A 24,405-nucleotide genomic window follows, 5' to 3' on the forward strand; every position below is an offset into this window, starting at 1 on the left:
CAGTCACCATAACCTGGTGAGAAAAAGAGTGGATTTTACAAGGAACTATGAGCCTTAGAACCAATGTTTGAATGTTGACATATTTTATATATTAATTTTCACACTGAAGGAATGTCTTTAAGACCCCCCCAGAACAATGCCAATAATGCTTTACTGTCAATGGTAGGCTGAGCCTTCAAATAGATTTTTAGCATAATGCAGGAAGGAAATCTGTTGGTTCCTAAAGGAGATGAATGCAGTAGTAAAGATGAAACAAAAAAATTATTCAGGAATATTTCAGCAGAACAGGTAAGTGACCAATTTCATCTAAAATCTTATCAAAACATGAAGTGGGATTGTTTATATACTAAGTGCTAAAGTTGAGCACTTAATTAGACTGCCAAATCTGGGAGGACCAGAAGCAGATTAAACTTTGGATACTTATACACAGTGATCAGACACTGCAGAGCAAAGGAAAGATTAGATGATCATAACTAATCTAAGTTTTAATTAAAATTTAAAAGGAGACAGGTTTTGCACTGCCCACAAGGGAGAAAAAGCAGAGTTACAAGATGGGTTCAAGAGTATTTTTCTCATTTCTGAATCAAATTTGGTATCCACTCTTTCTAAGGTTATTCTTAGCTAAAAGAAAATTCTCTCAGTTTAAGTAACTACAACTGAGGACCACATTCCATTTTCATTTATTGACTGTTGGAATTACCTCACAGGTTAATAAGATGGGTACTTAGAAGTTTTCCATGTTAATGAACATTTTAATTTTAAACTTAAATTTAGTGTCTTGATTCCTGAGCATTGACTGCCCTCTGCTCAAGCCTGCAGGCAATGTCAGAACAAAGTTCATTTTGATGGAAGAAAAGGGAAGAATATTGTATCATTGTCTCTCCCACATATATGCAAAAATGTTAATGCTCAGTCTTGCAGTTTTCAATTAAGATTGTTGATGATGTCAGAGCCATCCTAACCCAAAACATAAAATAATGTATTTTCCTTCCTATGTAGGGCTGATTGATTTATTTATTATGGTTTAATTAGGTGGAGAGTTTAACCCTTCTTCTATTTAGAAATTGTTTGAAATTAATTCCTAACTTCTGTAAAAGTATTTACTACCAATAAATATTTAATGGAGCACTAAGGTGAATGATTTTTGACTTAAATAATTTGTTATCTCTATTTCTTTTCTAGAAAAAAGCAGCCTGGCCTTACTCACATAGAACTGACCTTACCAAATACTTCCAGTGCATGATGATACTCATTACAGTTAGGACAAATAGAGAGCTTTTTCTGAAATGCTGATAAATATATCAGGTTAGAAATTTATGGGTGATGAGTATCAAACACATTTGAAGACTCTAAATATTATCATTTAAAGAGCAATTGTCTAAATCTTTAGAACTTGCCTTTTACACAGCAGATCAAATGGGAAGCTTGGAATTTCACAGAGAACAGACCTTTATGATGGAGAGTTATAAAGACAAAAGGTATGTGAGTGAACAAAATGACCTTTTGACCATGTAGAATTTTGAATTAGGTTTTACACTATTTTGCAGTATTGGCTGGTATTAAATCCTTCAAACATCTTGAATATGACTATGAGCTGGATGCCTGCTAAAACCTAGTAACTATAAAATCAATGAAAAGCTCAATGTTTAGCACTATAAGGAGTGTCTATAAAATAGTGAGTAACTATAAAATTATCAGAAGTGAACACAGTTCTGTTAGAATTTACCTGGAAAGACTTGAATGAAACTCATCAGCAATTAGAAAAAGCTGAGCTGGAATGCTGAAGTCTTTTAATTTCATTACTCTCTCTACTGAAGAAGGGATGAAGGGACATCTAAAGACTCAACACAGCTTTCTAGGAATGTATCAAAGAACTAGAGGATGCTCAGGCAGGAATTTTAGCTCTTCAAAAGAGCCACATAAAAATAAAAGGAACAAAAAAGTTAACTTTCTGAAACATCACAGACTCAGGAGCCTTACACTTTCTCTCCCAGTCAGAGGTTTTGCATTGTTGAGTAGCTCACAGATAAAATAAGGAAAGGAAAATCAATTATCTTACCATGTTAAAGAAATGTGAAAATACAGCATGTGAGGGAAACCTCACAAACCTCAAAGTGGGGCAAAGAACAAAATGTAGTTTAATATATGCATGACATATGCTAAGTCAAGCAGGAAGAACATTCAATGTCTTCCTAAAAGACTGGAAACTATTTAGCAAAATATGTAGTCCAGGTCCATGCAATGTTTAATTAGAAACCAGACAACAATAGGAAAAAGACTAAAAATGGGGGGAAACTCCTTTTTTGCCATTTTAAGGCTGGGAGAAGCTTAAATGAAAAACTGAGCAATGGAATACTGGAGGGATACTACAATTTTATTCTCATCAACTGCTTTGTCTATCCATGTATAGGCAAAGCAAAACAGAGGAGGAAGCCTGAAATGCAGTGAGTACATGCTAAGAATCAGCATGAAAAAAAGAAAATGTAGAATTTAAAAAGAAATTTAACATTACTCAGCCTTTTCAGGAGACTGCTGTGTTTGTCAGAAGCACTCTGCCACAGCCATGAGGTAAAGAATGAAAACACCTTAAGTGGAAAATAAAAAGCCACCAACGTATTTTATATGTATATATATTTTATAAGTATATATATTTACTTTTTCTACAGAGAAGGGGAAAAAAGAACTTTGGTGGTAATTTTCATTTGTTACTAAAACAAAGGAAAGCCTCAATCTTATCATGGTTGTGTGAGGGACAAAACCTACCCACTGAAGTTTTGTATTAACAAATTAAATAATGACTTCGATAAATAAGCCTAAAAGTTTCAGAATTTAGAGTACCTATTAGAACACTAAAAATATATGTCAAATACAGTCTTTAAGAGCTGACATCTTAAAAGAACATGAGGCTATGTAGATAGAGATTAGAACTGCAGATAAGAATATGCAATGAATATAGACATAGAAAAGGAAAATATTCCCTAGTAATAAACAAGAAAAGAAAGCACTGGTAGTGAAATGATAAAAAAATAGTGAAAGAGTCTTATTTTGAATATGTAAATAGGCTATAATTACAGATTAATGGTAGAAAATGGCATAAGTAGTTTGGATATGCTATACTGTTATTCATAGTTTCCAAAAGTGGTGTTATTAGCGAATATAGCACCTAAAGAAGTAATCTCATGCTTGAATTGTGACTTGCTGACATTCCAAGTGTGGGAACTACTGAAAATGAACTGCAATTTGATTGATGCATTTTTAAGTGTGTTTTAAAAACATATTATACACCTATATCACTTCAAACCCAATGGTCCTGTGGAAAGGGTTAATTTTTTAAAATTATCTGAGAGTAAGAATGAAATTCAGAATTCCCTAGGACATTATTAACAGGGGAACACATTCATGAGTATCCCAAATACAAAGACTTTCAGCAGCTGAGCTGCTGCTCAATCCAAGGCTGAGAACCATCCAGAGGATGCCTGCTGAGCTTGCTCAGGAAAGCCCAAAAGGAAAAAGAAGAGGCATCTGCAGCTATATCCACTGGAAGAAGAAACAAAGTCAGTCCTCAGTTTTCAAAGATCACAAAAAGAACAAATTTCAAAAGAGCCAGCACAGACATGGAAAAGACAAAACATTAATGCAAAGGTTAAAATCCATGAGGTGCCACACAGATCTTCTGAGCAAAATAAGCAAGGGGGAAATTGATCAGCATCCTTAGATATTTGCATTATATTATCACTAACTTCAAAATTTCCTTTGGAAGAAATTACCTGGCCACAAAGAATTTGATGTAATTGTCACTGCTAGTTGGTGTAAACATGACACAAGGAAGGCATGCAGACCTTTTCTCCTTTGTACCAAACATTTAGTTAATGTATTTGTTTATCAAAAGCACAAGTAAAAGCTCTGATTGGTCATTCTATTTAAACAAGAGAATGTGTTGCTATCACAATGACATATATGTCTTCCAAAAAAATAAAAATAAAATTATGCAAAATCAAAAAGCTTTACACAATGGTGTTGTGGATGCAGATAAAACACTATGTACATTGCAAAAAGCTTTCCTCTGTAATTTTTAATATCTTCCCCAGGATCCATGGAATCTGTTTCACTCCTATAACTATTTTCATAATTCCAATGCATTCTTCATAAATACCAATTTCCTGAAATGATCATTTTTCACAATTATATTATATGGTATCTGACAAGTCAGTGCCATGTCAGATTATGTCTGGTAAGCAGAGCAGCCATACAAAGAACCAAACAGAAAAAAAAATAAAATCTGTTTTGTTTGATTCTGTGCTGTGCAACACATGGGTGTCCAAAACAGGATCTGCTGCTCTGTAAATAAATCTTTTTGCTTTTTCTGAAACTCATTCTTTTCTGAACTTCCATTTATGTCTTTGAAGACTGAAAAATATCAGTGGTGCTTCAGCACTTAACAAAGGTAGGAATTTTTTGCAACCTTTTCAGCAGGTTTTTGTCCATTGAGCCAAAAAGTGAAGGCAGTGTGACAGTGATACCAGAAGAAGGTAAATATGTCCAGTCCCAGCTGAGTTCCTCTGATGGAGCTCATCATGGGAGTTATGCTTCAATTCCTGGCTTCAGCAGCCATCTAGGAGAAGAATTTGCTCTGTAGACAGATGTCTGGAGCAGGCTGATGCCCAGGAAATTAGATGTAAACACACTGCTCTCTGCCAAAGAAGAGTTTGCCTTCATTTATATCAATATTTCAATTTAAAGAAAAACCTGCTTTCTCCTACCTCTCAGGGTTTCAGGTTTCTGTATTCCTCCATAATGATGTGATAATCACCTCACAAATATGTGCAAGAGCTGCACCATTCCTTTTAAGTTTATTTCAAAACTGAGCTTATAAAGACTTGCTTTCAACTCTTACCTTTCTTGGAGTAAAAAATTATACTTTTTCTTGAAAAATAGTCCTGAGTGAAAAAAATATTTAGCAACCCTTTTGTAATTCACAAGCTATATGTGACAGGTCACATCCATTTCAATTTTCCAGCTAACCGATTGTAAATCATTTCAATTTTTTTAAACAAAGTTGCTGTAAGAATATAAAATTATTTCTAGCAAAGTTATATTAATCACCTTACACTTAACTGGTTAGAATTCATTTAAGACAGATAATTTTTTCTCCCTGTCAAGAGCTTCCTGCATTGCAAAGAAAGCAAACAAGAGGGAAAAACATTATTTTTTTCAATAGTGTGTAATACATTGCCTGTTTCCACAGTCCATGAATCTCTCCAGAATTTCTTGCTCACTTAAGCTACATGAATTTAAAAGCACATCCTACTCTTTTTGGTTCTCTTAATATACTGTTGATATCTGAATATCTTAAGCAGGACTTTCTTCATAACAGAGTGAAATAAACTGCTTTCTTTTAAGCTATCATTTTGAACAAGGTGTTATTGCAAAAATTAAGTGGCAGCAAGCATACTGAGGAATTATTTAGGAATTATCCAGCTCACATAAAAATAAAAAAGGAATATGCATAACTGATCTGTTTTTCAGTCACTCTACACATTTGCTGCAGAAAAACGAAAATAAAGGTAATTCAATTACATTTTGAGTAAAAAAGAAAACAGAAGCTGAAATACTGATTATTACTCTAACACACTTTGTTTCCACTCAGCAACCTGTCAAGCTGAGCTAGAAACAGAGTCCACAGAGCAGGGAGCGAACACAAAACCACAACTTCCAGCTCAGGAGACACCATGGACACGGTGCTGAGAAGGTACAAACGTGCAAAACACTTCTCTGGGCTTGGAATCTTATTCCATTGTTTCCCCTAAAGGTGCAGTTCCCTCTCTCAGAGGCAGAATCCCAAGTCAGCTGGGCACTTGTTGTGACCCTGAGCAAATGCTCTTGTCCTGATGTTTTTAAGGAATTGTGTCCTTCAGCCTCCACCTCTGAGCTCCTCCCCCAGGGAATGCCCATTGCTGTGGCAGCTCACACTCACAGAGTTGGTACCACGTTATCATGGTGCTATTGCTAACCCCTGGTACTGTTTCTAATCCCATGAAACACACATTAAATGCCTGTTGGAGCGTGCAAGTTGAAAAATACTACTGTTCTCATTTGTTATTGCTAATGGTGGTATATCAAGTACTGTTTATGCTTCATGTTTGAGTTATGATGTCCCATCCTTAGCTCTCCTATCTCATTTTTTCATGATTCTGATTTACAGGTCAATAATCAATGTGGAACTGTTTCCACAACCTTGTTGAGAATTTTATTTTAGTGAATACTTTGCCTTTACAATATAAATGTCACTACTGTGGGGACAAGAAGAAAACAAAAAAAAAATAATAGGTAAAAAAAAAGAGGGAAAAATTATTTTCTGCATTTTAGCCTTAACAAGGAAATGCGCACATCATTTATCATTCTTGCATACTCCGTAAAATATCTTCTTCCAAGTTGGACAAGAGGATGCAGAAGACCAACCACAGCGTTGTCTTTCCTTCAGGCACTACTCATTCACCCCTCTACACTGATACTTCCTTCACTTCCATTTTCAAATGATTCAGACCCATCTACATGGCATCCTTTTGACTGTCCTGTTTATCAGACAATGAAATATGTTTCAATTCCTCATAAATTTTTGTGGATTATAATATATAAAGTACCATCAGCTCCAGAAAGTGATTTGTCATGTTTCAGCAACAGTGAGAAGGGTTTTTCCCATATAGACAGATCCATTTATAAACACTGAACCTTCAGAAAATCTTCATGAGGGTTTGAAGGACTCAAGGACAGTGTGAGTGAAAATGACAGAAGCAAGGGTATTTGAATGCTAACAGATCATTTCTTTGTAGGGAACTGTCTAATATTCCAAGGCATTCGTTTCTATCATCAATCTACCCAGTCAATAGTATAGACAAAGATAGACTCAATGTGTAAAGAAGACATAAAATCTGTATTATTATGAAACCTGAATTCAATTTTAGTCAAAGTCCTTTATTAAATAGATTATCATCAGGTGTGTCACTCATCTAAACCTCTGTCTTATCCTTCCCCATTGTAGTAAACATTTTGAGTTGGCAGAGTCACAAATTCTATTTGCTATTCACATAACATTGTCCTTTGTTTTATACATCTCACCACACACTCTTCCATTTGGGCCATGATTCAAACATAGGCACCACTTACTTACAAGCAATCAGCAAAGAAGGATGAAAAAGAATGTACATTTTACAAGGTCTTCTATTGCTTTTTTTTTAATCCTATGGAAATAGATGTCAACAGACTATTTTCAGGGTTGGGGACAAAAAGGAAGATCTTAGTAATTCTGCAAGAATACATCAGGAAGAAATTAAATAGACAAACTAAGTCACATTAAAAAATTAAATAAATAAGAACCTAGAAGACCACTCAAGTTAATTACCCTCAGAATATTTCATCCTTGACTGTATATACATCTAATAAAAATAGAAAGGGTTCAACATAGGCATTACTAAAACTGTTACTAATCACAACACCAACTGTACAGTCTTTCAAGGGAATACTGTCCTGCTGTTTACAGAGAGGAGAGAATAGGTGCTGTCCCCTACCCATTCCAGGGAAGGTGAGCACCACCAGACAGAAGTATTTTGGAGATGACAAGAATGGAGTATCACACAAATAAAGGAAATAAGACCTCTGAAAAAATTAAGCCCTTTCTGGTAGTTGCCTGAAATATTAGTGCAGTCCTGACAACGTTTTGTCGAGCTTTACTGCAGAAATGCTTATCCCATTTTGTACACCCTGTAGTGCAGGAGAACAGCATTAACTGTCAGAGTGACCATCACAGCCAGAAAACACCACCCGAGGGCTGGATGTCTTACATCTGACAGCACCAGTAAGCAGCAGAGTTTTGTCTGAGCAATCTTATGTCAGTAATCCATCAATTTGATAGTATTGATTCTATTCCTTCCGTATTTCTGTCCCTGCTAAACAAAATTTGCAAGCTACTAAGAGTAAAAAGAAAAAGAAAATGTTATGTTATGCCATTGATGATTTGAGCAAGAGCATTCCAGCATTCTCTTATGTTTCATAGATATATTTAAGATTCCCTTCACTGAGTTACCTAGAAACTACAAAAACAGCTTGCAAACGTTTTGTATCAGTTCAAATTCACACATTTGTGTATGCATCTCTGAATGTAACTAGTAAAGCAGATAAAAGCAAAAGTCCTTTATTTCCAACATGGTTTCAATCTGTGTTTTCATTGTCACTTTCTTGCTATAAGAAACTATGAGACAAGACCAAATTTCAATGTGCAAGTTTCCTTAAAAGAAGCATACTATGGTGTCCTGCAACAAAAAAGTTAAATGCAGGAAGGTGGGTTGTGGATAACAAAAGTCCTAGGAAGGGTGGGTTTATTGATCAGGGGAGCACTTAGAAGGGGAGGCCACATCAATTCCTTTTAACTAATCAAAATCTTATGGTGAGGAGGGAGATGGAGGCAGGTGAGCATCCTGAGATGGCCTGGGGTATCCCATCCCTCTCTGAATGCTCCCTTCACAAGGACATCAGTCAACTGCAGGTCTCTGACATCCTCATAGGAGAAGCTTTACATAGGACACCTGAGCTATATTCAGGTGATGTAAATAACTGCTCCCTGTCCATGTGTGCATCATTACTTCAGGTATTTATTTAGGTGACCTAATGAGATGAATGTGTCCTCTCCTCCTCCCTCACCATATTCAAACAGAGCCCAGACACAAGTTTTTTTCACTCATAAAATGTTGCCTTGACAACAGAGTATTTTCATAACTTTGCTTGCATTACTTAGCCTTTAGAAAATGACAAGTGAAAGAGCCACAAGTACTATTCACATGTAACTGTTAATCAGGCAGGAGCTACTATAATCAAGTTTTGCTGAGTTCATCTCACTTGGATGGGCTGCTGAACAGCAAATAAATCCCTGGAAAATTTTTAAATGCTCTAAATGAGTGTCCCAACTAGAAGTCTAGTCTCTAAGCAGGGTCCCAAACTCTGAAGAAACCAATGTTTTCTCATTATTAAACTAGCATCATGCTAATGCAATATTACTATTTTGTCATTGTAGCTGGAAAATATTTAGGTACAAACACCCACACAGATGATGCAAGTGCAAAGTTAAATATTCCAACAATACTCTTAGAACAATTTGAAAATCTTGGTCCAGTGACTGTCTACAAGAGATGTTTATTTCATATATTAGTATCTGAAAGGTTTGTTCACCTTACTGGCTTTCACTTTACTCAAGTTTTGATTTGTTAGTTCAAGTTATGCCATTCAAAAGCCAGAAAATCCTTTCTGGCTTTGGAAAGAGCAGAGAGATTAACATTGGAAAGGTGAACAAAAATTAAAAGAAACAGACCAGCTGCAGCTGGTAATGAAATCAGAGCAGGTTTTTATCTGAGTTTATTAGAAAGTTCAGAACTATTTTCAGCTAACTAGAAGTTTTGTGTTTTCTTCCCATGGACCCTGAAATGTGCTGTGGTGCAGAAGGCAAACTTTTTTTTCTTTCCTGCTGGTTTATTTATGTGACACCAGCATTCATGGATGCTAACATTTTCCAGTGCAGTGTCAGTCACATGTGCTACACAGGGAGGAAACACCTCTCCTGGAATTGCTTCCCCAGCTCCTCCTGGCAGACTCAGTGAATCCAAAGGCTTTTGACTTTTATAAAGTCTGCACCAGCAGGGCTGAAACACAAATGTGTTCAAAAACTTCTGGAGACATCACCTCAGAGGGAGCACGAATAATTGTAACTCCCAGTGCATCTAACCCCCTCTAGAGTTTTGACTGTACCTCTGTGTGAGAGCTGCTCCAGGATGATCCTCAGGTGCTGCAGAACAGGGGCTGAAATGTCATATTTATAGATGTCTATTACTGGCACTTGCTGACATCTCCCAAATATTCCATCTGCAGGAAAGAGAAAAAAGAAAAGGAAAAAGACACATTTGGTTTTCTGAGAGGAAGAAGGGCGTGATGAGATGCGCATTTCCAATGTCTCCTAATTATATACTGAAGGAACCTTTTCAAAGACACTTTAAAAAGCTATCAAAGGACCACTGAAGTCATGAGACAGAATATTTTCCATCAAAATAAATAAATACTGGAAAGAATATTAGTTGGAGGAATATCCTATTGTATGAGATAGGCATACAGTTTATTTTATGAAGTATTTTCAGACTTCTGCTTCCCAAATCTTTAGATGTAAGTCTTCTTTACTGACAATTCAGTGAGAGAAAATCTTAATGTTCAATGCCTACTATGATGTGGATAAAAAGTGCAGCATCCAGAAATATAAATATTAATTTGCAGAAACTATGTGGATTTGCTGAAACATTTTTAATGTGGGCGCTGTGTGTTAGGCATTGGTAAATGAGAACTGAATCCATAATGGCTAGTAAAGGCTCATTTCAAGAAGTACCCTCTAATGAATGCAATAAAAGAAAGCTCCTCACAGAACAATGAGATATTAATGTGGCCTAATTTATTTAGCTCCATTCCATTTGTCTGAAATGACAGACTCTTCTCATCAATGTCTTTTCAAATCACACCTTCTAATTAATTTAGCTTCTTATTAGTCTTTATTTAGAGAATTGTTCATTTTGAGGCAAGCTTCCTGTGTATGTGTGGGAGGAACAGGGAGTTCAAACATTCAAATTACCTTTCTCCCTTTCATACAAAAGCCTAATTCAGAGTCTAGGTGCTTCACATACAATCTGACCATCTGCAATTCTGGGTCTCTGAGAAAGAAAGTGGTTTCATTTATTGTTCAAAATAGTTCTCTTCTATATAGTGATCCAAAGGAAGCAATTTAAATGCAACAAGTTTAATTAGCAAAATATTCTACTGCAATCCTAGTTTTAACACAGTAATTACTTCTGCTCTGATACTACATCTATGCTCCAAAAGGAGAACTGCATCAGATGAGCAGAAAATAAGGGCAAGCATTAATTTGCAAATGTCCATTACTTTCTGTGCTGCTTTACAGAGTTAAAAGACTACAAATGGGAACTACTGGCCCAGCTGTTCACTAAACACAAATAATGGCATAAAAGAAAATAAACGAAACCAGGATGCATTAAAAGGGCATTATTAGCCCTCACTGTTAAACACAAATACCTCATTGAAATTAGCCAACTTTTTCTTTCTTCTCCTTTCCAATCCTCCTGTCACTTACAACTGTCAAATTAAGTTAATTCAAATTAAAACCCTACATCTGAATCTAATTTTTCTATTGGAAACTAGGTTTAATTTGGAAACCACAAAGACAGATAGGGTTTGGTTTTCTGACACGCAATGTGAAAAGCAGCCTAACAGCAAATTAAAATATTCATCTCTGTTTAAAAACCTGCTGCAGTTGAAAATAAGCAAAGTATATAAATATCAGTCAACTTGTAAATGGATGGATAGCAGGAATAGGGTTTTGATTCAGAAAGGAACAGAAGAACATCTCAGTGTTTAGGAACAAGAATGTTCAAAATGAAACATAACCTGACACAGCCAACTGTATTTTGGAATACCACCATTACTGGCTACAAACAATTACTACAAAATCTATGTTTACATAAACAAATAATATTCCATGCATTTTTTAGAGATAATGTACCTTAAAAATAATTCTAATCTTATTTTAGAGTCCAGAAAAGCATACACATTCCATAAAAAAGAAAGATTTTTGCATTAAGTATCATTTAAGGATATCTCCATGGATGCAAAAGCTAATTCACTCACAAACTCTAAAAGAGACCAAACCGTTTTCCTAAACTCAGAGTTTTCAGAAACCTTCAGCCTACTTCCTTTGAATAGAACAAAACTCATTTAAATTCTAAAATTAACAATTAGCACATGAGCCTGAGCTGCATTATACAATCTATCCAAAAACACTGGGACTGCTTAGGGAGAAAGTGCAAGTTACATTGGCTTTTGTACTTGAAATATGGGCATAATAAGCTTTGGAGGGGCTGCAACCACAAATAGCACTGGGCTCTGCTAAATGCAGCACAAGGAGAGAGGAGTGAGAGCAGAATGCCCCAAGGAGTGGTTGGCAAATACCAGCTCTAAAATACAGAGGATCTTTGTGCCGGGGATTACAGTTGGACTGGAGTCGTGCAAATAATACATTTCATAGTTCAGCCGCTTTTTCTAAAAAAGTAGGAATTTTCCCAGATTTTTCTGTTTGCATGGGGCTTTCTTTTTTTGGTTGGGGCTGGTTTGTTTGGTTTTGGGTGTGTTTTGACTTTTTTTTTTTAATTAATAAGGTTTCTGTGGCAAGATATAAGACCTAAAAAATTAAATAGAGGTTAGGCATTCAATTTTCAGGGTATCTTTTAATTAAACTTGCTTTCAATGACATAGATTGCAAGGGAAGAAAAAGCAAGGGAGAGCCATTTTACCAAGAAAAATTGTCAAAAGTGCCCCTCTTTTACTTTCAAGAAACCTAAATGGTAGATGTGGGGTCAGAAATGGCTTAGATCCAGCACAAAGCTCATTTTTAGTTGAAAAACAGATTGAATTAAATTACAGCTAATATTTAAAATGTCCAGCTTAGTCTACCAATGTCCAGCTTAGTCTACCATGAACTATCCCAGTCACTGTGGGATTTACAGAAAAGTCAGTACATGGTGCATCTTTCTGGACCCTGCTGTGCAACCAGCTGGCCTCAAACAGTGAGAGGAATGTACAAAGCTCGGCATAAGGCAAAAAGGAAAGTGGAAAAGCTCCCAGATTTTACAGAGGATGTATCAGGGCAGAGAAAACTCAAAGAGTGAGTGATGTTTTAATAACACCACAGCTGCTGAGAGTGTGCTCATACTGAACTTCCATTGAAGTTGTGTTAGGAGAGGGAACGTAACACGCGAAGGACGCCTGCACTTTACACCAGCCCAGAATGAGCAAAGGGTGACACTGAGCAATAGGGACACATGTTTGTTATTAAGGTGTTATCACTTGCTGTCAGCAAAAAGTAGAAAATTCCATAATAATATCTTAACAGTTATACTTAGACCAGGAAAAATCTGCATTAACAGCATGCTCATGTTGGCTCTTAGCTGCTAGATTTGTTTTCAAATAAGAGAATAAACCAGAAGAATAATATACCCATACATCCAAGGAAACAGTGAAATGCTTCTTTATCCATTTGACTCTTTTGCTGATAGGCTTAATATTTGAGAAGAAACACAAACATAAAATTTTACAAGCTTTTGTTTAAAATCTTGAATTTTGACAAATACTTATGTACTGAAGAGTTAGATGCTAAGATTAAAGAACACAAATTTACTGTAACTCAAGAGCCCAATAAGCTCTCAAATAGTGTCATATGTCTTTTATTAAAGACAACTTCCTGGAGCATGGTATACATATTTACACTGAGAATTTATCAACTTCCAGTGAAAAAAATCACAACTGAGAGATTAAACCATGAGCAAGTCAAAACACAGGTTCTGGAAGGCTGATCATTGAGAGAGGTCTAAAAGGAAATGGAAAGCACCCATCATTATTCATTATTATTGGCCATTTGTCATGAATTAGTGCATATCTATGACCTCCAATACCTACTGAGGAAGTACCACGTTACATTCATGATTGACATCCAGGTACTGCATTATGTAAAAGGAGACCACAAAAGCTTATAGTTTGAAACAGTTTTCGAAGAGTTGATTGCACCAGTTTCTTCACTTTATAAAGGAGATGAGCATCAAGAGCTTAAGAGGTACTAAAAAATCTTTGGAATCTTGTGCTGAGTGTCAAACTTCCCTTGAAGGCAACACTGTTTATAGGGCAGCTGATTCATGAAGTTAAAAAAAAAAATTATGTAAAAAAAAGCTGTCCTTGGCAAGAGAATCATATCCCATCCTGGAACCACTATGTATGGCTAATCTGGTGACTGAAACTAAGCTGTATCCAAGACATGGCTCAGTTTTGAATAATACCAGCAAAAAAATCTTGTTGAGTGTCTTTTGCTACTGAGCAAAGGTGTGAAGACTGATAGAGATACTGGAGTTTGTCTGCAGGAAGCTGAAAGCTTGATATATGTAAATTAAAAGATTGTGCTGTGCAGTAATTAATTATTTAGATCTGCATGCAGTGAAACTTTCACACGGCACTGACAAGTGACCTTTGCAAAGGAGCCTTCAAGCAGATGCTTTGAAGCACCTGGTTCTTCTGCTCTCCAAACTCCTGCAGCAGCAGAAAGGAGCAGCTCTCCAGACAGCGCCAGTAGTCACACTTCTGCTTCTTCACACTAATTACCTTGTGACAATTGTTAAAAAATTAAAGTAAAGCTCTGTATAAAATTTAAGTTTTGCCCCATTTGCCCCAAATTTAAGTCATTATGCTCTGTTCCTGTAAAAAAGAAAGCCCACAGACCCAGTGGTGTGTGTCAAATGGCAACTTCTGCCACCTTGGCTTGCATCATTTGTGCTCTTGCAGTTAACGAGAGAACCTACTGTAATGTTTTCAATGGGCATCATTCTCCAGCAACTTAACCTTCTGTAAGAAAAGAATCCTTTCTTCTCACTGAATATGGACATCACTTCACACTCCCTCCCCTAGCTAGTAGTTTGAGGTGCTGTAAGGTCCAGGACTAATAAAAAGGTCAGTGTTACAACCCACAGCAAGAGCCTGAATTGCCTACTGGAGAGATTAAATCCTTTTCCAATGGGAAGCATAATATTTGCATCTCAAAAGTCTCAAGACACTGAACTTCAAGGTCACAGATGTTAAATGTTGAGGAAGTATGAAGGAGATTGTTACAGTATTTTATTCTTCTCTCCCTGCTGCTTCCCATAGTACAGAGTTCCTTTTCAAAATCCCTTTTCAAAAATTAAAAAGAAAAAAAAAATTAATGTTACTGTTCCTTGAAGAGGACATTAAGTTGTATGCCAGGAAGCTTATTTCAAAAGATATAGTCCACAAATCCACATTCAACATTTGCAAGTAAAGTCTTCAGCAAACAACATATTTTTTTATTATTCCATCTATTAAAAAAGATTTTATCATAACTTATATCTCTACTTTTATATTCACATTGCAAGTAAGGTAGAGATAATACAGATAGAGCAGCAGTGGCTTCTACAGCATCATTTCTCATACAATGTTTTGGAAACGTGAGTCCAGTGCTTCCAACAGCAAATCCTGCAGTGGCTGAGCAGAAAAGCTGCTGTTTGCAATCGGGGGAGAGCAGCCTTCCAAGGGGCAACCCTCCCCGCTCAACTTTTAAAACCTTTTAGTCATTTTATTTTGCTTATCCCCGCAGTCCCTGGTTGTTTTCCTCGGTGGCCCTTGGTTGCTCCCGTTTAGGAGCAGTAATAGTGGCATCTAGTGGACAGGGATCAGTCCTGGAGCTCAGGCTGCTCACCCCCTGAATTCCCTGATTCCAGATCCATCTGGCTCCATCCCAGTACAAAACTGAGCACTTCCAGCCACCCTCCACCCACGTTGTCCTTCCCTGCCCTAATGGCTGACAGGCAGGTGCAAGACTTTAATGCAGCTATTTAGAATTTAGAGATTTGATTTTAAAATTAAAGGCTACCATCTTTGTTTCTAGAAATAAAGCATAATAAAGACAAGGAAGGAAAGTGCATTGAAACTGTTTAACAAGAGTATGTGGTGGCATCCTGCTTTTGCTACTGTGTGAGGCACAAAACATTATGCGATAAAAGTAAATCCTCAGCTTCAAGGAAAACACAGCATATTTTTATAGATTTATTTTGCAAATATAATAGGAACACCATACAAATCAGAAAACTATGAAGTAGGACAGTCTAAACATGATTTTTTTTTATCCAATAAAAAAATTGCCATGCAGTGGATAACTAAGAGTCCAGTAAATTCACTTTTCCTCAGCTACTGTATAAACTGCTGCCTGGAAGGCAAAGGTAACTTTAAAAAAGTTCTGCTGCAATCCAGATCACCAAACAGTCCTATGAAAGAACTCTAACAAGATTTGATGCCTCTTCTCACCTCTCTGGTCCCAGATATTTAAGGAAAAAGGTGGATAGCTGGTCTACTTCGAAAAATTCCCCAAACCTAAAACCCCTGAATATTTCTACTGATTAAAAGAATTGGGAAGGATGTTAGTGATTATGAAAGTGCTCATATTTAAAGATAAAAGCTAATATTAACAGGAGCATTAGTTAGTTGTTGTTCAAATACTGTGATAGGGCTGGGATTTGCAAAGCTCCAAACCATTCTGAGGCATGAATAGTTCCTCTGGGCATTATGGTCCCCTTGTGATTCTGACTACAAGTTCTGGAGGACTCAGTCCTTCCTTCAAAAAAAAAAAAAGAGAGAGAAGATATAGTCTTCAACAGAAGACAAATACAATTTCAGTAACTATTTCTGTGTTAACCTGCTAATTTAAGTGCTGGATTGTACAGTCCTAAAGCATTACACACACTTAGAGAATTTTTTTAAGTTACAACAGAAATATGTAAATTTTAGAGAAAACTAAAAAATCCTCAGTACAGCAAAAGGAGGTTAGGAAAGGCCTGTGAAAACTGAGTTCCAGGCTAACAAAGCAAGAGGAGAGCAGGCTTGCCATGAAGGAAGTGCTGCCTGCTTCCAAAAAGCCCCTAAGTTATTCAGCTAAGAGAATGAGAGGTCCAGATTTCAGTGCTTTATGTGATTCAGAACACAGAAATGAAGCTTAACAGGTCATACTTAGGCCTTGCAAACATTGAAATAATGGCCATGCCTTGGGAGGAGAGGGCAGGAGAGACTTTAAGGAAAGGAAAAAGTAGAGATGAAAAGAAAGCAAGTCCTAACTTTCTGCTGCTAGAGCTAATGGTCAAGCTGAATAATGCTTCAATAACTTGGTACTTCTTAGAGAGCCAAACTTGAACTTTCCACAGCTTAGGTAACTACATGGCATGAAAGTTATGGTTTGGCTCTGTGACAAGGATAATAAAGGATCAGAAAATGGTGACTGAATCAACATCTTCCACATCCAGATAACCACTACAGTCTGTAAGCCATGGAACCATCTGCCTCTAATTCTGATCAGAGGCAAATCCAGAAAACCTTTGAGGAAAAGCCCAAGAAATTCTAATTGTAATATGTTGAGAGGGCTTTTCCAAGCAAAGCTATGCCTTCAGTATTAGCTGTGATGCTTCTAAGAAAAAAGAGCTTGCAACCAAAGTCCTCTGTGCAGCTACTCCCTTTCTGGTCAATAATGGCAGTAAAGAGAAAAGGGGGGAAAGATTTAAACATATAAATCCTCCTCCAAGAGGGTAAATACTTTAAATTCAAGTATAAATCAGGTATTAGTACACTAACAATAAAGCAATCTTTAACATTTTTAGCCACTGGACTGCAAGATTAACAGGTAGGTTTACCATACATTGCTATCTCAATGCTGAGAAATCTAAGCCATGTGCCCTCCCCCATTTAGAAATAGCCTTTTTTCCCCTAGATAAAAAAAGACACAATTCTGCATCAAATTCTGACCACGTCATTATCAGAAAGATATGAATAAACTAGAGAATTCGAAGAAAAAAATGAAAGCAAGAAGGCAGTCACATAGAGCCTTAAGCATTGAACTACCTGATTCTTTACAAGAAACAATAAACGTTTATGTAACCTGGTTGAATCATTATTTATGACATTATTGGGAGAAATGGAGTGAAAAGACAAAAATGAACATTCTGTATCAGAACAAGTTTCAAGCAGGGAGAAATTATTCTGGAGCTGTTCAGCTCCCTCCTGGAAGAGTAATGGAGCTCCTATTGCTTGCACTGTTTAAAATTAAGCCAGAGCAACAAGGAATGGTGAACAATTGAAAATGAAAATTTTTTTTTAATTTATTTACCCAATATGCATTTATGAACAGAGGTTACTGGAGGGACTAAGAATTTATTTATGGAATGATTGAGATGCAAATATACTAATGCTTATTTATGTACACTAATTTTCCAAGTATCACTGAGATGTACTTCAGTCACTTCAAGGATCCCCATTACATTTTTGGTTGGTGCCAAGAACCACTTTGGTGCTGGCAATGTCTTCACTGTGTGATCAGACTGTAGCTGCTCTTGCATTTGTATTCCCAAGGCAAAAATAACTCTGCAAGGAAACATGTTCAGCAAAATGCACTTCTGCATTAATCTTAATTTTGTATTAAAAACAAAGTAGGGAAAGTTTTAACTTGTCCCAAGTGCCAAGAGCTTGTATTTTAAGAGTTGGTTATTATGTGTTTGCAGCAGACTCTGCTCTCATGAAAACATGACTAATGACCATTCCATTCATATTCACCAGCTGCAGTGTCTCATAGAGCAAGCTAGGTTTATTTCTGTCCTTTGCCAAACTAGAAGCTTTCTAGATCTTTGCAGGACAATATTTATTGAGACAGCAGATTTCTTTTGTAAGCTGAGTTACTGAATTTATTCCTAAATGGAACTGACTTCAGACGTGCATGGAATTATAGTAACAAAGATCTCCATCTTTTTCCCTAACTACAAAATACTTTCAAAAATTATGGAAAATTATGTTATGTGAACCTGAAAACATCAGCAGAAAAATTAAATGTGATCCTTTGGGGAGGGGAGGACAAATAAATAAACAAGGATAACCTTCAGAGTGCTGCACCCTGGAGCCTGATTAAAACTGTTTGGAGCTATCTCAGAAATCTCTACACCTTGCTCAAGTCTGAGCTACACCTTCAGAAGCCACAGCACATCAAGCTGCCTCTGGCACCTTAGGCTTGGGCACTGGAACAGCCAAGCACCTCACTCAAACTTTGACATCAGGATGCCCCACAGTTTCAACTGAACAGTTTGAAGAACATGAACAATCTGACAGTTTTCAAGAAAACTGTGCTTTGAAATAGCTAAATATGATGCTACATACCTCACACCACCTATCAGAAGCTGCATCCAGAAAAGTTATTTTTGTTACAACTAATTTGAGGTCCTGACACAGCTTTTCCCCAGCTGTGGGACAGACCCAGAGCACTGCCTGCAGCTTTGCTGATGGCAACAGGTGAAGGGCAGCACATGTTAGAGTCCTCCTTGCCTGGGTCAGACTCCAGGGCTCAGCCTGAGACAATGTGAGGGCAAAAGCACAAAGAAAGTTTGGGGATGTATGGAACATATAACAGCAATAAGTGGGAACAAGGAGGTGACATCACTCAGTGTGCAGCATTGCTAAAGTCAGCATGGGAATGCAGAGTTCTGCAGTCCAAATCTGAAGATGAATGATAAATTTTGGAAAGGACATCGAGAGAGGCAAAGGAGATTATTTATGGGCTGGAAAAAGCCCTATGGTGAAATGCCTTTTCCAGCACAGAAGTCTCCAGCACAGCAGATGATCTTTAGTCTCCCTAAGTAAGCCTGCAGACAGATGGAAGGATACAGGAACAGGGATTGGGAACAGGGCTGGGAGCAGTTTCAGAAATTCTCCTCAGTTTTGTGTGCTACTATTCAAAATAACTTTTAAGAACAGAAATATCTGAAATTATGATAAGAGGGGATCTGAAAATCAAGACTTATTTTGCTTTTGCAATGTATACAGAGACCCCTCAATATATGTGATATGTGTAACCCCAAATTGCTTCCTATTTTACTTGCAGAATACATACAACTCACCCAAAATACATAATATTTATGCATACTTATAAGTTGTAATGGGCTTTTTAAAATACTACATATAATTAAAACCCATTCTTTACCTGGGCTTTGGGGGCTGGATTTAAGCTGCTCACACCCTTAGAATATCCTGCAACTGGAGTGGGTAAGTACAGAGGTTGTACACTCAGCACATATACTTAAAAGAAGATAGAATAAATCAAAATAATTTTGAACAAAATATTCATGCTACAAAAGGATGAAAAATCATTCATCAAAGACAAAAAATAAAAAACTTGAAAGCCAGGACTTTAGAATCAGCAAAATAACCCAGTGAAATAATACTTTACTGTTGAGCATCAAACTGTATCCTTCTAAATGTCTTCCTGATACCATATTGCTTATGAGGTGCCAGATTCTTGATTGGGGTAAAAAAACCACACAGAAAATATTAACTCTGTTTGTTGTTGCTTCCTCCATTCCAGCAGAATGTTCTTCCAGTAGAAGCCATCATTGTTTTTTAGAATGTTTTGATAGATCTAACAGAAAGGGGTTGCAATCCTACCTGAAGGAAAATGCCTCTACTCAAAATCTACTATTCTGAAGCTTCTGCTGCATTATTTACAACAATCACACACATTTAAATAATACTGCTGAACTCAGGACATTCATTAGATGGATAAGTATTCACCCAGATGTCTGCACACAGATGATTTTTCTTAAGCATATCAACTCAAAAGTTTCACTCTTTTGCCAGTGCTTTGCCATTCCCCCCTTATCCAACAACCAGCCCAGGCCTATGCTCCTGCTCTGGCCAACAGAGAGGTTTGCAAAGGGCCAGCAGGTCCAGGGTGGTGGTGTGGGCATCACCAGAGACCTCCCCAAGGTCAGAAACACAAACAGAACTGCAGACTCACTTATGAAAGCAAAGGGATAAGCCAATATTTTTAAAATAGGAAAGGAAACAAATGCAAATCTTGAGGAAGGAAAAAGTCACCAGCTTCTCTCCCTAGTCATATTTCAGCACTAATATTCCAGTCAGCATCAATGCTTCTGTCATTAAATGTAATGTGGATATACTGAAACCAGAGAGATTGCCAAGCTATGTACAGACAGAAGCAGATTTGATGTATCCAAGGTTTTTTGTTTAATATACAATAGCATTTTTGCCTTAAGACATCAACCAAAATAGTCAATTTGTGTTTTTTAATCCAACTTCTGCATGCCTAGTAGCTGCAGTAATTTTACTTTATAGCTCATGTATTCTTTGAATGTCACTGAGAACAGCAGCAAGAGAAAACTGTTACTAATATTTGCTACTACCTTCAGTGTTTATGGATGTTCAGTGCAGCAACAGGACATCTCATTTCTCTCATATCTGGAGTATCACCTTTTCAAATAAAAATGTTCATCCCTAAGCCAAGGAACTACAGTCCATAAAACAACCTGCAAAATTTGAATAAATTCAAGATTTTAACGTCAGCACCCGAAGTGTTTTGCACAAATTTCATTTGCTGCAAAGTTCATATTCTGCCCAAACCACTGACTGCTGTCATATTTGGTGCAACTTGTTATGGGTGGAAAGATAAGCAGCAGGGCAGCAAAAAGAGGAGGTTTATCTCTGGCAGCTAATCTCCTCAATCAACAGCACTCAGCTCTGCTGAACAGCCGTTGCCAAGGAACGGGGACCAGCTTTTCTTATCGGCTTCATAATGTTTCATTGACTATTCAGACTAGAATAGAAAGCTGTGACACTCAGGGTTATAAGCAGCACAAAATGAAAATGGCATATTATGTGGTATGAAGAAGAGAAGTCTTTTAGCCCTCACCTTATCTGGACAGTGACTGTTACTTGGAAAAAAAAAAATCAAAAAATCATCTATCATTTTCTGCTCTGCTTATTTTAATATCACAAAACAAACAGAAAAAATATACCTACATAAATAAGATTAGTTTTTTAACATTGTTGGCAGGTTCTCAGCAACTCACTGACATCACTGATACCTCTTATACAGTAAGACAAGGGTTGTGTAGATCCCCTATTACATTACTGAAAAGCAAGTGTTGGCTGCTTATTCTAAAGCAATTGCAGCAACTTCAATGCTTTGAGGTACTTCCTCTCATAGGAGCAGGGATGTTCCTCAAACCTTGATAACAATGACCAGAATAAGAAAATCCATGTAAAACCAACAACATTTCTTTTAGAATATCACTGCTCTTCTCTCTTCATTTCTGCACAGATTTTGATTCTCAGGCTTAATATTGACATTCTTCATGTACTTGAACAGGAATAAAAAGGCCTTATTGCATCTCTTCTGATTATGAATTTTTAGTATAATAACCTTTCCTGAGTATCTAGTTACTAAAATTTAAATCTGGGGCCATCCAGATTCATGATGAATTCTAACTGTCATTGTATTTGCATCTTATAATCAGCATACACAGAATATCATTATCCACCACAGGAAAAAGTGGCAAGTAAGTAAAAGAAGATGCTTGGACACATTCACTGCATCAGAATGAATCACCAAATGGAGTACAACCAAAATCAGAAAATAAATGTGTTTACCTTTTTTCTACCCCAATAAATTACTAACCATCCTCAAGGCTACATATCCTGTGGGCTATGAGCCCTCATATTTATAGATGTCCAGAAACTGAAAGGAATCCTGGTACAAATTTTACAGTCATGGAATTCTCTACTTTTCACACAAAGTTTAGGTATAGACTTAAGACAAATATTCATAAGCATTTAAGGCTGCAAGTACTTCTGGAGGATGTCAAGTTACCCAGTCTCTTTCTGTACAAGCTCCAATGCACCAAGTTACTATTCAAGATATGCCTAAATTTCCATTTATTGCAAGCTTCCCAGGGGCTACTGGGAACATTTTTATGCTTAAACCTAACTACTTGCTTAAGCAGTTGTCTTTACTGAAGCTTCAGACTAGCACAGCATAGCTGTCTTGTTTTTCCACAGTTTTAGGAAAAAAACACAAAAAATTACAAGTATTTGCAAAATGCTTCTAGGATCATACCACACCCTTCAGGAAATGTTAAAGCTTTGCTGTAACACAGAGATGTAACAAAGATGTACTGAGGTAGAAACACAAATTTTTTTGGCACTGAAGTTTCCTTTGCTGATGTGATTTCAAAGTAACGCCCATGCTTGGGCTGAAGTGCTTTGTGTGGTTATGGTACAGTGAAATGGGACTCTGGGCTCTTACATTGTCTGGGATTGATGAATTAATTTCACAAAGGCATAACTGTTGTCCTTTCAGTGACAAATAACATCTGAAATATCCTCCCAAAGCTCACCAGACTCACAGTAGCAAACCTGCAGTTTTATCTAGACAATGTCCTCAGATTATCTGGTGCAGGTTTATCAACTTCCCTACTTCATTTTCTTCAATTTTTTATTATTAATGAGAACAGACACTTGTCAAAAAAGTAAAATTATTATTTCTAAGAACAAATAAAGACAGCATTTCTTTTCATAGTAAATGGCCTAATTTTCATAAAGAAGTGCTTTTAAGTCTGACACATTTTACCAAACCCTGCATACAAGATTGGACAAGTAATTTAGGAGTGTATTTGTGACAGATTTACTCCAAAGATACCAAGGAAGCACATGCTATAGGTCATTTGGCTAAATTAAAATCTAAGTCAATAAATTGAAGAGATAAATACCTTGATATGAATAAAAGCATGAGATGACTGGATTAACCATAACAAAAGAACAAACTGAAAAAAAAACTTCATGGATTCAGCCTTAGCTGAGGTGCTTCTATCACTTTGCATCCAGTCTGGCTTTTTATCTAATGAACACTAAGAGGAGGTGTTACACCTATTTCAACTTGCTTGTCTACAATCATAAAGAGAAGATTCAAGTAGAGAGGTATTGGGTTTTCTTCTATCAGTAAAGTAAAATAATAAACTTGAATCTATTGCTTTATCATTATTTGAATATAGTTTAAATTATTAATATTTAAATAATTTTGGTTTATTTATGTTTAAATTTTGGTGTGAAAACACCAAAATATGTTTTCAAATAGTTTTGCTTCACAATACTTCCATGCAGATATATAAACCATAGAAGAAAAAAAAAGGGCAATAGTTAATGGTTAATTTTGTTTCTTCAGACTTTTGCTTTTGGCACTGAGGCAGGGAGTGACTGTGAAGACCTTGGTCATGGAGAGCTGACAAGCTTCACTGGAAGCAAAGGATGGTACAGACTGAAAGAAGCAGGATGGGTTTCATCTCTTCAGCTCAGAAGCAAATGCAGCCTGAGAGAGGAGAGGCCTCTTCAGCTATGACCACACAGTGCCACACACAAAACTCTGCAGGTGATTGCAAGACTCAAGTTTCAAGTCTCACCAAGAAGGGGTCCCATCTTGGGGCCAAGTGCTGTCGTGTAAGGATGGATACATCCTCAAGTTGCTTTTTAAAATATTACTACCAGAAAAACAACTAATTCTCTGGCAGTTCATAAAGAGCATCCTATCTCAAAAATCCATTTAAATTTCTTTGAATAATGTATAATTGTTCCCTTACTCCTGTGCCATATCAGTAGTGACATTCCATTTGAACGTTCACACAAGGATCCCTAAGGGCCAGGTCTTAAAAGCTGAGCACAGACACTTAAGGAGCAAAGGAATAAAAATATCAGATAAGCACAGACATGGAGATTCACAATTTTGTGTGTGCATAAAATCAGTCTCACAGGTTGTGTCACAGGCAAGTAAATACTAACTGCACATGCAGATATGGGAAACATTTCCATATTCTACCCATGGAAGATGGGTAGACCAAAACCAGGGCAGAGGTTACTGCTATTGTTTTGACTTCTCTC

General features: G+C 36.8%; 1 protein-coding gene across 1 annotated transcript in view; it reads right to left on the minus strand.

Annotated features, from left to right (window-relative positions):
* PTPRN2 (protein tyrosine phosphatase receptor type N2) overlaps nucleotides 1-24,405 on the minus strand; it is a 635,829-nt gene that overhangs the window by 465,010 nt on the left and 146,414 nt on the right. Inside the window, exon 3 of the mRNA XM_036405382.2 lies at nucleotides 9,793-9,906. Coding sequence (XP_036261275.1) covers nucleotides 9,793-9,906 — 114 coding nt within the window. The remainder of the gene's footprint in view (nucleotides 1-9,792; nucleotides 9,907-24,405) is intronic.

This window comes from Molothrus ater, chromosome 1, assembly GCF_012460135.2.
Source record: "Molothrus ater isolate BHLD 08-10-18 breed brown headed cowbird chromosome 1, BPBGC_Mater_1.1, whole genome shotgun sequence".
Classification (NCBI taxonomy): Eukaryota; Metazoa; Chordata; class Aves; order Passeriformes; family Icteridae; genus Molothrus; species Molothrus ater.